General features: G+C 31.6%; 3 protein-coding genes across 3 annotated transcripts; 2 read left to right on the plus strand and 1 right to left on the minus strand.

Annotated features, from left to right (window-relative positions):
- The first annotated feature begins 3,282 nt into the window (after positions 1-3,282).
- LOC146914665 (uncharacterized) lies at positions 3,283-4,546 on the plus strand. The gene is made up of 5 exons (XM_085722272.1): positions 3,283-3,396; positions 3,560-3,639; positions 3,734-3,948; positions 4,043-4,081; positions 4,171-4,546. Exons 3-5 carry the CDS (start codon positions 3,759-3,761, stop codon positions 4,353-4,355), a joined length of 414 nt encoding a protein of 137 aa, XP_085578398.1. The 5' UTR covers positions 3,283-3,396; positions 3,560-3,639; positions 3,734-3,758; the 3' UTR covers positions 4,356-4,546.
- Positions 4,547-5,080: 534 nt separating this feature from the next.
- On the plus strand, positions 5,081-7,829 carry LOC146914666 (uncharacterized; the record flags this gene model as incomplete). Its single annotated transcript, XM_085721112.1, has 2 exons — positions 5,081-5,213; positions 7,435-7,829. Coding segments are annotated over 2 exons (432 nt in total), but the record flags the coding sequence as incomplete, so codon positions are not given.
- Positions 7,830-9,092: 1,263 nt separating this feature from the next.
- Positions 9,093-13,289, minus strand: LOC146914667 (polyadenylate-binding protein 3-like). The gene is made up of 8 exons (XM_085722273.1): positions 13,230-13,289; positions 12,892-13,136; positions 10,847-11,613; positions 10,599-10,676; positions 10,425-10,514; positions 9,867-10,151; positions 9,577-9,774; positions 9,093-9,478 (listed from the first exon to the last, which is right to left on the minus strand). The coding sequence occupies exons 2-8, from the start codon at positions 13,124-13,126 to the stop codon at positions 9,266-9,268; spliced, it is 1,866 nt and encodes a 621-aa protein (XP_085578399.1). The 5' UTR covers positions 13,127-13,136; positions 13,230-13,289; the 3' UTR covers positions 9,093-9,265.
- Between the last annotated feature and the right edge of the window lie 3,187 nt (positions 13,290-16,476).

The following is a 16,476-nucleotide window of genomic DNA, read 5'->3' on the forward strand; positions in this document are numbered from 1 at the left end:
ATAACCGTAGACAACGCCGACAACTATGAGAGGGGTAACTACCCTCATTCCGTCTAGCTCTAGGTTTTCTCACCAATCTTCAGAATAATTAACCGTCTAATGGGATGACGTTTAAATAGCTAAACGGCTGAGGGCAGGGACCTCTCATTGGGCTTATCTAAATGGTCCAACCCATCACGGTCCATTTAGTAACAAAAGCCCAATCACTCAAATTCATCATATAATTAGTGCTTATCACAATAGACCATAATTTATATTATGACATCAACTTATAATAATTGATTATTGTCAATCCATAATTGATTAATTAAATAATTAATCCAACACTATCATCATCTTGTCTGATTAGTCTTGTAGTATATGCATCATGAATTTTGAATTGATTTTTAATCTTGAAAACAAAGTTAAAATAATCATGAGCCTGGCTTTCTTTGGGTCTAAAAGCTACTTTAAAACAAAGTTAAAATATAGCCCTTTAAGAAAAAAGCTAAAGCTGTTTGGTTTCTTTATTTTTTTTTAGTTCTAAGGTTATTTTTAAGTTAAAAGTTGTTTAGCAAAATATTGTACAAACTTTGAATTTATTATTTTTTTGGTGGTGTCTGGGGTTCGAACCCGGAACCTTGTATATATTTATGCATTGTCAATAAATAAAAAACTTTGAATTCATTATGAATTAACATAATAAAGAAAAAAATGTCTAAAATATTTTTTGAAGGGAAAAAATGTTTAAAATATAAAAGATATATTTTTACAAATACTATATTTACTCAATGACGTTTATTTTGTGTAACATGAATACAAATTTGTATCATCATATAAAGGACTTGTTAAATATTTGAATAGGAGAAATAATTTAAGGAGGCTCAAATAATAACAAAAATAATATCAAAGTAGTTTGAAAAATTAAAAACAATAATCATCTTTTAAAAAAAAAACATAAATCATCACAAACTCAAACATTTCTACTCTCCATCAACGCAACTCCTATTTGATTTCTAACTTTATTCATGTAGCCTCCATCTTGTACTCTTCCTGGATCATATGAACTGATTTCTTCATTTATATTGTTTTCTTCGTCACGCTCAATCATATATTCAGAGATAACATCACATTTATTAAACTCTTCATCTTCAACTCAACACATTCGAATAAAGTTGTGGAGAGCTGTTGTTGCAACTATGATCTTTTGTTGTTTGATTAGTGAAAATGGTCGCATATCACGTTGTTTGATTAGTGAAAATGGTCGCATATCACATAAGATATGTATATGTGAGTGTATATATAATGAGAATAATTGGTTTTTTATTTTCCAATTATACTCTATAACAAATTTTGTTATAACAAATTTTGTTATAAGAATACCATATTTTTAGTGTCAGTCAAAAAGATAAGAATTTATATTATATAATATTATATTTGTTACATTGTTGGTGTCATTGAAAAAGCTTTGTTTAGTTTTTTTAATAAGAAAAAGATATGCACAGTTTGTTACAATACAAATGTGTAAAATATATATAAGTATAATTTTTTTAGGAAACTACACTTGTACTTTTAATTAAAATCAAAATTTTATAAAAATAATTATACGCATTATGCAACACTAAAAAAAATTATACGCATTAGCATAACAAAAAAAACAGAAAGATGAACATAAAGTATTACTCTAAACGCTAATGTGTGTATGTGTGTGTGTGTGTGTATTTCCATGGTTGAAGAAAAGGAATAAAAATATTCGGTGTCATTCATTGACAGCGTGAATAAAAATATTTGCGAGGTTGTGTTAATCAAAAGATATTGAAATTAATATATAAGTGATAAAAAGATAATAAAATTTCTTAAAAAATAGATAATAAACTTAAATGGAACCTCATTAAAAAAAATCAAATGGACCGGTTCAAAAAAATAAAATAAAATAAAATGGAAGAAAAAAACATATTGAAAAAATAAAAGAAAAGGTTGCCGGCGTGAGTTGAAGAGAGGTGCTTGTGAAATAAATTGGGGAGAAATAGTTTTTTGAAGTAGCATTGGTCAAAGCTTATTCCATTCCATTTTACGCATTCTAAAAAAAGTACTTTTTTTCGAAGGTACTTGATCTTTCTCCTTAAAAACGTAGAGAAGCTGAAAATTCTATATACTTGATCTTTCCCAATCACTTGGTGATTAATGAGTATTTTTTGTTGGTGTTAGTACTTTTTATGATAGAAATTACACCGACGTATATTTTGGGGTCGAAATTGTAACGCCAATTTTTTGTGGCCAATATATAACTAACATTATGTAATTTATATAAATATATGATAATATGACTTTTATGTGGTGAAACTAGTGCAATACTTATTTATTCGTTATTAATGTTTACGCATTTGATTTATTCATTATTCTTTATTGGTTATTATGTTTCATTTAACTTCATTCTAATGTATGATTTTATTTCATAAAGCTTTTGTGACCTGAAACATGTCTGAGGTTGCAAAAATTGAAGACCGTGTTAGATACTCCGCTTTTAAAAAGACAATTAAGGTTATGATTACGCCGACCGACTCTCTTGATGATTGAAGGCATAAGTTAACAATTATTTTGAGCATATTGGTGAAACTCAATATACACGTCACTTATTTTCTCAGATGCCTTGCATTGACCACCTTGGAGTAGATAAACATAAAGATGAAGACATGTTCAAAACGGCGACCTATGGGCCTTGACTTATTCAGGACGATAGCGACGTCGGATTTATGTTTCGGAATATGGTGGAAGATAATATATTATATTTGTATGTTCGTTCCATTTGCAACTGCATTGAATGTCACTAGAGATTTCATTTAACGGTATGTAATGTGTTGTTTAATTATAGACACTCTTTAATGTTTTGATGAATTTCAAACATCCGTGTAATTTTAACTCTATGTTGGATTGATTTAATTATGGATAACTGTAAAAGATAGTGCATTTTTCTTGTTTATGACCGAGTATAAATGTTGTACGAATAGTATTGACTCGTGAAATGTTCTGGTTGAATTTCAAGTAAAAATTGGCCGAAAATGGCTTGGTTCAATTATGCAGAACCCACCGTCTGCATAATTGTTTTCCTCGGCAGTTAACTGCCGATTGATTATTGAAACGGGCTGCAGTTAACTGCCGAAGAAACTTCTGCAGTTACGTGCCAAGGATTATTAAAACAGACGGCAGTTAACTGCCGATGGGTATTTGCATCTTTTACATGTGTGTTTCAGCCTTATAACTTATGTGAACAACAATTTTCAAACCCTTTTCCCTGGATCACTATATAAACACACAAACTCTTCGTTTCCTCTTCATCTTACGCCACACACTCACGCTGCTCCCAAAACCCTAACATACGCTTTATTTCTCTCTCACGGTTTCCAATGGAATTTTGGGGTAACCTCGTCTTTCTCCTTTCATCATCTATCTTTCTTCGCTGATTAACCATGATTTTGAGTTTTTTTGTTGTAATTACTCGTTTAATTAACCGAACCACTCTTGATTTTCGATTAATTTATCGTTGATCTGAACTCTGTTATTGTTAATTTTTATGTGTTAGGTGCTGAGGTTAAGGTTGGAGAAACTATCAAGATTGACCCGTATGATCACTTTAATGTAGCAGCTATTCACCTTACTCAGGTTAGGTTTGGTTACGTTAGGTTAGGGTTTTGTTGTTGTTATGAACCGTGTTTTTGTCTAGGGTTTCCTAAATTGCTGGTTGGTTATTGTATAGGTTGCACTTGGTGAAACAAATAAAGATGAACCAAATGAGTACGTGGTTATTTATCTCAAATTTGGTAACCAGAAGCATGTTTTGGGAAACCCTAAGTAGGGACAAAATTACTCAAATATCCCTTGATCTTCCTATGGAGAAGGAATTTGAGCTTTCTCACAATTCCAAAGCTACCAGTGTTTATTTCTGTGGATATAAAGCTATTTACGATGAAGGTGAATCTCTGAAATTTGTCATGCAATTGTTTAAGGCTAGATTAAGATTGTGTTGGTTGCTTAAACATCGTTGTATTGTCTTTGTGTTGAACAGATGGTGAAGACATCTCCTTGAGTACCAAAGAGCTGAATGGTATGTGTTTCCTCTCGGTCTGAATTATTTTGTTGGTTATTACTTTAGAAATAATCCTAAATAACCAATGTTTTATTTTGGAAAACCAGAGCCGAAGGAGGAGAAAGATGAACCAAAGGAGGAGAAAGATGAACCAAAGGAGAAAGATGAAGATTCTGACTATGAAACTGATGAGGAGGAGAAAGATGAAGATTCTGACGAAGATTTTGATGAAGATTCTGACGAAAAATTTGTTAGAGAGGTTCTTCCTGAAGATACAAAGCCAAAACCCTGAAAACCCCCAAGTCAGGGGGACTCTTTGTAGTAGTTGCAGCAAGTATGCTTTTAACAAAACCCGAAGCATATATTTGTTACTTTTAGATGGGTTGTGATTAACCTTTCTTACTTTGTTTTAGTTTATCGAGTAAATTGGGCTATTTATGCCATTTTTTGAATTGTTGCTAATCTGAAACTGTCTTACGGTAATGTTTACTGAAATCTACGTTTTACTGAATTGTACTCGCTAAAAAGTGGGTAGTTTTTTTTAACAAAACCCGAAACATATATTTATTACTTTTAGATGGGTTGTGATTAACCTTTCTTACTTTAGGACTGTAGAACTGTAGGACTAGGAGCATATAGGACCCTGGTTTGCTATGCTGAACACATAAAATAGTAAATTAAAGTTGTTGGAAGTGTTTGGAATTTTATTAGCTGATGTTGGAATGTGATCGCCTGATTTCACCAAACTGTTTTGATTTATGAAGTGAAGTGAGGAATAAATTATTTTCCTGAACATGAAGTGTATGACGTAACCACGGATTGAGCTGAACAGAAGATGATATAGAATGGTCTTAGACTTTAGTTTATCAGTTTATAGTAACTATATATACTGTATGAAAAAGGGTAACACTATAATCATGTAGCATATAGCAAAAGTAGTTCATTTTCACAGCTTTAGGTTGCTTTCGTTTTGATAAGCAGTGCTGGTTTTGTTGCACTTTGGATCGATTGAATTGAACAGAAGACGAATTTGAGCCTTTGGTAGTGACTGAGTTGCCCAATAACATGCTCAAGAAGCGCAAATCAGTGGATAATTCAACTTCAAGATGTGGCAGGCGTTTTAAAAGCCCGCTGTTCCAAAACTCTCAAGGTGAATATTCCTTATTGCTTATGTGTATGTGGTTGTAATCAGTAATTCAAGCTATTCAATTAGTTTTGATGATGTTAAGAATTGAAAACAACAGATTTTACCAATTGTAGTTAGTTAAAGAGAGATAAAAAATGAAACTAAAATCATTGCATTCGTCAGTTTGTTTTGCAATTTGATCTACTTGAGCTTCGCTGTAAAACAGAAGCGAAATAACTATATGTTTTTCATGATATTAGAGTTGGGCATTTAGGCTATATTTGCCGCTGAAAAACCATATATGCAGCAAAATTTTGACTGAATGGTACAACAAACAAATGACACAAATATATTTGGCTAATATACTCGTACAGACAGCTTTAATAGAGATTACTATTGTTGCACACGGATGATTATTCGAACACTCATTCACAACATATTGAACTTTCACTTACTTCCACACAATTTGGATTTTGTTTTGTCCCAATCAGTGTTGTCAAATAGCAGATGTAGCATAGCCGAATTTGAATAAACCGCAATTTTTTCCGATGCACAATTGACAACACTGACCCAAGCAATACCGAGACACTTAAATATGCCCCTGAAGCTCAGAAGTAAAAGGGAACTTTCAACAAACAGAGATTTAAACATAATTATTGATTGAGTAGCTTGCAATAATAAATTATTACCTAAAGCTAAATAATTGATTATGGAAAGGGCATAATTGATTATCATTCTTCTATAACTGATTTAAACAACTCTAACTCATTTCAAAATCCTTGAAGATTAGATTATAATATCTAATTCAGCAACTTTGTTAAACAAATTGTTCTTGAAAAACCATTGTATTCCACATATTTTGTGATCTATTAAAATTAAGTTCCTACCTATATTTGAACTTCCTTCAAGCCTTAACTTCCTTCAAGCCTTGGAATTTGATCTTGCCAATTACTTTGTTTGACACAGTGTTGCCAAATAGAGGCGGTAAAGCGTAGCAGAATTTAAACAGACCGCTATTGTTTTGTGATAGCTATTTAGTACAAAGTGTTGTCAAATAGCGGGCTCTATATCATTATCACATTTGTTTTATGATAACAAACAATCTAATGATAAAAACAATAAATTAGTCTACATGATAATCAGTCTTCTTTAATTTTACCTTTGTCAATATTCATACCAAAGGAATCTTGCTTCACATTGATGCAGAGGAGTAAATGAGAGACTGAAATCTTGAACTTCATGTTATATATAAATGCAGTATTATTAACTTAAATGAGTGTAAAACTTACTTTATTGATAGCATAACTGAGTATTTATTATATAGGCTTCAAGATGATTACATAAGGATAACAAAATAGATTAAAAGATATGATAAAGCTGTGATCTAGGATCTTATTTAAAATAGAAAAATCTTAACCCAACTAACTTACCGATAACATATCTTATCCTCACAATCCTTCCTGTAAACTGATAGCAAACAATAGGTACTGACAGGTACTTCAGGTACGCCTTTGGTTATTAAACATATATACATTTTCACTGAGTTTACCATGTAAAAAAGGCAGAATTGTCATCTTGCTGCTATATATTTCATTTTTATATGTGCATTGAGATCTGTAATCATCTTCACAGTATTGCTACAGGGGTAAATATTTCATTGTAATCCACCACATGCTGGTACGCCTTAGCCATTAGCCCTGCTTTATATTTGTCCACCTTGCTAAATACGTTCAATTTTGTTTTGAAATACGTTTAACAACAATCGTCAATTTCTTTCGACGATGCTAAGAATAGAAAACAGCAGACAAATGAACTAAACTCATTGCCATGTTACTTTCTTGTGCAATTTGATATACTTGAGCTTCAGGGAAAGAAAAAAGTTAATAACCATATGCTTTTAATGATATCAGAGTTTAATATTATTAGGCTGTTATTATTTGGTGCTGAAAAACCACACATAGAAATGATCGTTTGACTGAACGGTAGGGCAACCAGATGGAACAAAGTTTGGTGCTCCATTGATCTTCTTAAGGCAACACAGTGTTACTGTAGAGGGATGAGGAGTCAGATCTATGGGTTGTTTCACAATGTAGAAAATATAAATTTGTTTCCAAATTCTTTTCTTTAAAAAAATACATATAACTTTGTGATTGTGATATATGTAAGAGAAGAAAGTATAATAAGAGATAAGTCCTTACTTGAGTATATCGGTTGATTTGAATTAACAGTATCTTGATGCACACAGATGTAGGGGAGCCAGTAAAAGATCAGGGAAGAATCACATTATTGACTGAAAGCAATTCACAGAGAAATAACATAGCGACAACAGCTAATCAGATGACTCAAAAATGCAAACAAGCAATCAACCGTTCAGCCTCCAAATGGAATGATTACTTAACTGAGGACAACTTAGAACATGATGGATACAAGAAGAGAGGCTTTAACTTAAAGGACACTTCAGCTTCATGGAACAACAATGACATCTTAGAGGCCATAACTGGTGTGCAAAGAGTAGAAGATGATATCCACCCTGATTTCATGTGATTGGTATAAAATCAGGTGTTACATAAAAGTGTTTGATTCTGTATAAGTGTACAAATAGTCTAAAAACTCCTCGCATGTTTCTTCTGCTCTCATTTATATGGATTTCCAATGGTACGGATTTGGATACGGTATCATACTCATATTCAAGCTATATTTGTAATTGAACTATTCTTGCATGAATAACAGTTTTAGTACATACATTCTTATCCATTGAGTGTTGATGATTGTGCTTGAACTCATATCCGTCAAAGAAATAGTTAAGAAGAGATCACAAATCAATTTTTCTTGCACACTCATTCCAATCATGCATGCCATGTTCATTCATCTTTAGAATGATATTAATTATATTCCCTTCTTGCTTGAAAGAAAAATGTTGCATATGAAATTCGAATCTTTTGGAAATTAAGTTTGAGAGGATATGGATAAAACATCTTATTATGGTAAAAGTTAGTTGTCAAAATAAGTTATGAATTGCATTTATAATAAATGTATACTCTAGCCTCTAGGTATAATTTGGTGGTTCATTAACTTCTTTTTTTCTACACAAAGTGTGTGAAGCCTTAAGAAAAAAAAAAACAGACTTACTAGTTGAGGTAAAGAGACACCTTAAAAATCATCGGTTAAACCTGAAACACCTCAATAGATTTTATTTTATTTTTTGACAAAGAAACATCTCAATAGATGTTGACTGGGTTTTAGATCGTCCATATCTATCACACATTCTATAATGATTAATACATCAGCACAACTATTTGGGCTTCAATTAAATCCAAATTAATCGGAAGTATCCCAATATCTGCATAGTGTTACATATTAATCATCCTCTTGGAGGAAGTTTTTTGGCGGTTTAATGAAGGATAGCTACTCTGCGTGTTGCGGATTTGCTTGCTGCCACTGCTGCAAGTAGTTAATTTTGCCTCGTCCAAAAGTGGAATCTAACATATACATAGTATGTTTGAAACTCCTTTGAAATATAATAACATATCAAAGAATGATGTAGCAACAAATAATCGGATATTGGATAGTATACTTGACAAAACATTAGGCATATGCTGTTTTCACAACTATATGATATAATGCCTATCTTTTCTGAAATGGCATATGCTGCAAGTTTTGATCAACCAAAAAACACACATCAGCTAATGATATGCATACCATTGGGTGAAGATACACAACGGCCAACATCATCTGTTGTGTTTAACATAATAAGGATAAACTCAACCAAATAAGGCAAATGCTAATCAATCAGAAAGCCAGCTATAAACATTGGGTGAATTTTCACCGCAGATTTTGGAAACTAATCCACTTGGATTGAATTCCTCAATCTAAATTAGATTCACCTGCAGAAAACAAAATTAATTCCAAACAAGGGTAAAGGGATTCCCAACAAATCATTATTAATGTAACCAATCCAAGATGAAATAAATTCATCACACACATGAAATCCATAATACAAATATCCTGACAGAAAATGGGGAAAATCCTGACAAGTATCCAAAACAACATCTAAGATCATTTCATTCACTTAGTGATTAAGAGCCAATCTGATCACCAACTGCAGGACCTTGTGAAGCTTCACGAAGGAACCGCATAGCTTCAGACACCTTCATCTTCAGCTCCTCAGGTGAGTCAATCAGATGGATGACCTCCGACTGGTCCATTTCAAGCAACATTCTTGTCACCTTTGCAGTTTGATTGGTTGGTGTAAGACGACCGACCAGAGGAAACAAATGTTCTTCCAGCATCTGTTTAACCAACAATGCATTATAATATATCGACACAGTATTGCACTTCTGAGAAGAAAATTCAAAGGTTAACATATAGCTAGCAAATTTTTACATACCCGATGTTGATTTTCTTGAGTAGCAGAAGCCAAAGCTGAAGCAAGCGACTTGTTAGACAATGGACCATGATGGTTATTGTCAATGGAGGTTGTAGCACTTGCAGATGGATCCATCATTTGACTTCCGGGATCGACAGACATACCCACGCCATTTTGACCATTGTATTTAGACCCTTTGTTCGGGTTATGAGGTCGCATCTAGGTTCAAAATTAAATTTGTTTCAAATATTATGAGTTATTTAGTAATATTAATTACAAAACAAAAAAACTTAGATTTATGGAATAAGTACTTGGTTTTGCTTGTGTCTCACTTGCTGGAAGTTACCATCTGGACGCCCACCCATCCTATTCCCTAGATTTCCATGCCTTTGAAGGTGATATGGCGGCAAGTAATTTGGAGTAACAAAGCCAGTTCCCACACCTGACATGAACTGTGGCTGGAAACCGTATCCGTCTGGCTGAGGCGACATGAGACCAAATGTACCTTGCGCATAATAAAATTGTTGCGGAGCAAGTCTTTGTACACTTGAATTGTATCCAGTATTTCCCAATACTTGAATTGCAGAAAAATGAGCCTACAATTACACAAGCTTGTGAATCTAACTGTTGAATTTGTACAAAATACAATACAAGAAAGACTAAATTTGTTTAGGATTGAAAACCAAAAAAAATGAAAGTAAGCATGTTTCTGAAAAGACCAAACTTCTACTCACAGAGCAACATTTGGACAGGCACGACAAATAAAGCAAATTGAAAAACTTCTCCAAATCAAATTGTAATTGAATAATTGATTTATCCATAATATCATTATAAGGTCAATTTAAATAATATGTTTACACAAGCTTTACCTGCAATTGAGCTTTCCTGTCCTCTTTGCGTTGGGCCACAGAAACATATAAGGGCTTCTGTCCAATCATCTTCCCATTCATTTCATTGATCTAAAAAAAACATAATACAAATCAAGCATCTCATAAAGAAGGATATATTTGGTTGAGCAAAGTCTTTTTTAACAAATGACATACGGCTTTACTCGCTTCCTCAGGTGTGGAAAAAGCAACAAAACCGACGCCCTTGCTGCGGCCACGAGCATCAGACATTACCTGAAGAAACATATTAAATGCAGTTAAACTTTCAGATATTCAAATAATTATGAAGTGAGTAATGACACAAATGCATGTTACACACAACCATGGAGTATATCCACTCACATGCACTAGAGAAATAAATAAACAAAGATACGAATATTATTCAAAGATAAGTTTTGATATACCTTGCAAGATGTTATTGTTCCAAACTCAGAAAACAGCTCCTTCAGTTTTTCTTCATTAAGACTCTTATCAATGTTTTTCAGGTATAAATTAGCACCTTGTAATTTCTCATATCTTTTTAGCTTTTCTTGCTCAAAAAAAGCTTTCAACTCTGCCTCCCTTTCTGATTTTTTCTGAGCCTTCCCGACAAATAAAACCTTCCCATCATTAGTTGTGCTCCCATTCAACTTCTCAACAGCAGTAGCTGCTGAATCTGAGCTTTGGAAATTCACAAAACCAAAACATTTAGAGTTCCCATTCTCATGTTTCATTATCACAGCACTTGTTATTACGCCAAAAGTGTTGAAAAGCTGCTTAAGGTCCTCATCAGTATATGATTCAGAAAGGTTTTTCACATACACATTAGTGAACTTAGGTGATGACCTTTCTTGACGCCGAACAAAATACCCTACATAAACTTTCTTATCATTTATCAGCATGCCATCCAATTTTTCAATGGCAATTTTTGCAGACTTATCATTGTCAAATTGAACAAAACCAAATCCCCTAGATTGACCATTGCTATCCATAGCAACCTTACAAGAAAGCACATGTCCAAAAGCCGAAAAAGTATCATGTAATGCCTTGTTATCTATTGATGTTTCTAGATTCTTAATGAACAGATTTGCAAATCCAGTTTTCCGAATGAGAGGATCTCGATGAGAAAACATAATACGAATGGGCTTTCCATTCAGGGTAACATAGTTCAAAGTCTCCATCGCATTAGCAGCTGCAGTACAATTTTTTTGAAGTTAAAGAAACAGATATAGATAAAATAATGTTTTTATAGATGATTTTATAAATTGAACACATTTTTCTTTTATTAATGAATGCATTGTCTTATAATATGTACTTCAATTTCGAATGTAACTCAACATCACAAAATCAACTTATCAGCTGAATATTACCTCAAAATTACTATAATATAGCTGTGAGTAACATAAATTCTGATAATCTTGTTCTTCCCCACTAATTTAATTAAAAAATAATTCTTTCATCATGCTTATAACACAACCTACAACTCATAAATAAAAAGACTTCATCTTGTGATATCAAATGCACTCATAAACTACCCATAACAAGAGTAACAACTTAAATACTAATGTAAAACACAGTCTACGTGCCAATGGTAGTCATATTACTACTGCAGTTGCAGCCGCATTTGTCGTGTTTGACTACAACTTTCTATATTACCAAGGATCGCAACAATGATTTAAATCATGAATGATGTTGAACATGATTTCAAAGAATAGCCACATCAGAAATTGTGACTACGATATTTAATGTTCCCATGTTAGTAACGCGGCTGCAATGAATTATAACATTTAAAATTGGGATCGAAGAATCCCGACACAATATTAAAGAATCCCGACTTAACCACGACATAAAAACATAATTTAATTATTGGGGTTTTACTCAGAAAAAGGAATTTACTTCACTCCTTTTGTAATCAGAGTCATAAAAATCAATTAAGAATTGCAACAAGTTGTGCAAATCTTAACAACTTTAGTAGTCACGATGCCAAGGTTTATGATATTTCCACAATCACTTCATTAACGCAATTGCAGACGTATCAATCATACTTGACAACAACTTTCAACAGTATCAAAGAATTGCTTCCATGATTTCAATGACAAATGATGTCAAATAGGGTTTCAATCACAAACACAACAACAATTGTGGCCGCTTGGGCGTATTTGGCAGTGATTCTCTACAATATGAAATAATCTCAGACACAAACAAGACTTTAAAACATGATTATAAATACTAGGGTTCTACTCTTTCAGAAAAAATAATTGTACATTAGTAATCATATATAGGCATCAAATTTAATTAAGATTTGCCATAAGTTTTGAAAAACTTAACCCTTATTTTTTTTCTCTCCAAACAAAAAAAAATTTCAATAAGGTATTCACACAATCACAATGCATTCCATCAACAAGAATATATTATCCAAAGATCGAATTCAAAAAACACATAATAAAAGAATGAAACTCGAAATACAAACCATCACGAGCGTTTGAGAAGTTGACATAACCATAACGAAGAGATGACTGTGTCATCTGATCCCTGCAAATCCTAACAGAAACCACTGGAGCAATTTGGCTAAACAGTTCATACAGTTGAGCATCATTCACGTTCCCTTCTAGATCACCAACATACAAGGAAGCGTTCTCAAATCTTCCAGCACCGGTCAAAGCCGCGGGAACAACGATCTTTGGCGATGAAACAACTGCTGCCATTGCTTCAACACTGAAACAATATAACAGTAGAAAACATTTTTATTGTGAATAAAACTAAAAAAAAACAATGAAGAGAGAGAATGAGAAGAAAAAAAAAACATACAGAAAGGAAGAACTGGTTTTCTGGTTTTCTTTCAACACTGTAATAGAGAGAGTGTTTCTTTGGAGTGAATAAGGTTGTCTGATACAAGGTTTTTATATGTCAAGTTTTGCTGAATCGAATCGCAGCGTTTTATTTTAATATTTTTTTTTTAATTGTGACGCACTTTGACTTGACTTGACTTTGACAAAAGCATTATTTTCCTGTATTATTTTGTTTTGTTTGCTGCATGTTGAGTTGACCTTCACATAAATGTTTTTTATTTTTTTTTGAGGGAGCCTTCACATAAATGTTAAATTGTAAAAAAAAAAAAAAAACTTTATATACACTCACTAATGGAAGCTTCCTAATAAACTTATTTTCTAAATCAATTAATTAATGAATATTTTTTTATATATGAAGTTATTTGTGGACTTTTATATTTTTAAAATTATCATTTCATAAGAAAAAACATCATTTTATTGTCTATTAAAATCATACTATACATTTTATTGTAAAAAATAATTAGTATTCACTATTACGAATAGTCAAAATAAAAATATAATTTTATTTCACGATTAAATTCTTTTTTTGGTGTTGTCCGGGTTTACCTTGCATATATTATGCATTGTCTTTACCAACTGAGCTAAACTCACGGGGACATCTCACTATTAAATTCTAATGTTATAAAAAAAGTTTTATAAAAAAATCATTTAACTATTAATTAAAAGACTTGGTGTTCTGGTACACTAAAAATTTTCAAGTGTAATTAAAAGACTTGGTGTTCTGGTACACTAAAAATTTTCAAGTGTACCGTGAACAATGTCAAAAAATATCACAAAAATGTGACTGGTTAACTTTTTTTTTTGAACAAAAAAAATGTGGCCGGCTAACCGATACGCCATAATTGAGTTGTCCAAAAGATATAAATCGACTATTAAATTGCATACTTTCATTCGAGTTTTAACTCGAGATCTTGCAATAGTGTGTGTAAATTTTACGTGGTGCTTGTTATTTCCGTTCACAAACCAAACTTCAAACTTCAATATTTATTATTTTAAATTTGTATTTTCTTCTTGAATTTTAATAAATTGTTCGTTTGACTTTACCTTTATTTTTTTGAAAGAATTTGACTTTACCTATTACTTTATTTTTGTGTGTTACAATGACTATCTAAAGTAAAAAATTATAAAAATTTAATATTTTGAAATATTTGTCGAGACAAATCAAATAACATCTTACGTGCTAATATTTGTATTTATACATTAGTAAAACAGTATGGTCAAAGTAAGTCAAGTGAATAATGCACATTGCAAAAATTGGACATGTATTTTGAAACGGAGGGAGTATTTTAAAATTCAAAATTCTTTGAATCATAATTATATTAAATTTTAATATCTTATTGAATTTAATAGTTTTGTCGTCGTGAGCTCAGTTCAGTTGGTTGAGACCTTGCAAGGTCTGGGGTTCAAACCCAGGCCATCAGCAAAGAAAATATTCATTTTATTTAACTTTTACTTTATAATATTGATTTTTTATAATATTGATTTATATGAATTAAGAAATATTTTATTCAAGATTAATCTAGAAGATATTTATTTAAAATTCAAATTCAAAAAATAACAATCATCTCAATTTCATTTATTACTTCTTTTTTATTCAAGATTTATTACTTCTTTTTTTTCAAGATTTTATTCAAGATTTATTACTTCTTTTTTTTGTGGTGGCCGGGATTTGAACCCCGGACATTGCATATATAATGCATTGTCCTTACCAGTTGAGCTAAGCTCACGATGACAATGTCATTTATTACTATATATTTTAAAAAAATGATTGATTCAATTTATTTGAAATATTTAAATGTTAAATTTTTTTTTTTGGAGAGAATTTAAATGTTAATTTTGAATAGAATAATATAGATTGGTCGGTTCCTTTTAAAAAAATGTAGGTTGTTCTTATCTTAAGCTATGAATTAATGCATTATTTTATTTTGATTCAAGTACTTGTTTTTTTTAGGCACTTAGGTTGCACTTGTTGTGCAAACAAATAAAGAGTTGGACATGACAACTTCAATTGTATTGTGTTTGATTGTAAAACTGTTTATAGATATGAAAAACTATGAGGCAAGACACATGATAAAAAACTGAAATTATTATCCATCGTTAATCCATAAGACAACTTTTTGTTTCAGGTACAATTTATCTAAAATATCAAAACAACATTTTGTCCACCAAACATTGTATAAAACAAATATTTGTTCAATACCATAAAAGTTAATCATGTGTTGTTTTGTTTTATAAAGTTATGTTTAATATTTATTTTTTAGCAGATCAAATGGACCAAAGTATATTATTTTTTTGGCCACAACTTTTATTTGACTTGCAATAGTAATATAACCAAATGTTAATTGCGTTTTGGGAGTGTGCTCCTCTGCAAGGTTTCAGGTTCGATTCTCTCCGGTGCCAATTTGGGTGGGGCTATTTAGCTTCTTAAAAAAAAAATAAAATTTAATTTTTGGTCAATATATAACCTTCTTTTATTAAAAAAAAATGCAGTTATCTAAGGGATCATACACTCCACGACAATTGTGTTCAAGACTGTAAGAGTCAAACCAATCAATCACAGACGAAGTTCAAAGATGTAATTAAAGCCAATTAAATTGATTTTTTGTGTGCATATATATGTTTGAGTATAAACCTATCCAAACCTGACATCAATTTCTTCACATATTTACATGTAGAGGTGTTCAAATCTGAACCAATCTAATAAAAAAAACGTAAATCGAACCAATCAAAACCAAAATCGCAAAAAACTGCATTTGATTCGGATGTATTCGGATTGTTTTCTTAGTCAACGACATGGTTTGGTTTGGTTTGTGGTTTTTATTTTACCAATCGAACCAAATCAAACCAAACCACAACATAAGAAAAACACTAATTAAATATATGTTATCTAGACCAATATTCATAGAAACTAAACTCAAAAATATTTGTGTTACTTGAACATTTAGAGAATGATAAAATCTTAGGATTTTTATTTCTTGCAGAATAAGATTATTTTTTGGACACGTTTTTAATTTGGTTTATGTTGTTGAGAATTGTTGAGGCAAAATCCCTAATTAATTTTAAAGATAACAAACTTTAATGATTAAAGATTAAATGGACTTTGATTAATTCCTTGGTATTTAATTTGTGCTCTTGAGTGTTCTACTAAGACAGGAACAAGGTTTAAATCATACCAAGATACAAGAAATCAAAGGTCATTGAATTCA

Source organism: Medicago sativa, chromosome 6, assembly GCF_051527215.1.
Source record: "Medicago sativa cultivar Bolivia chromosome 6, Bolivia_mono, whole genome shotgun sequence".
In the NCBI taxonomy this organism is placed as follows: domain Eukaryota; kingdom Viridiplantae; phylum Streptophyta; class Magnoliopsida; order Fabales; family Fabaceae; genus Medicago; species Medicago sativa.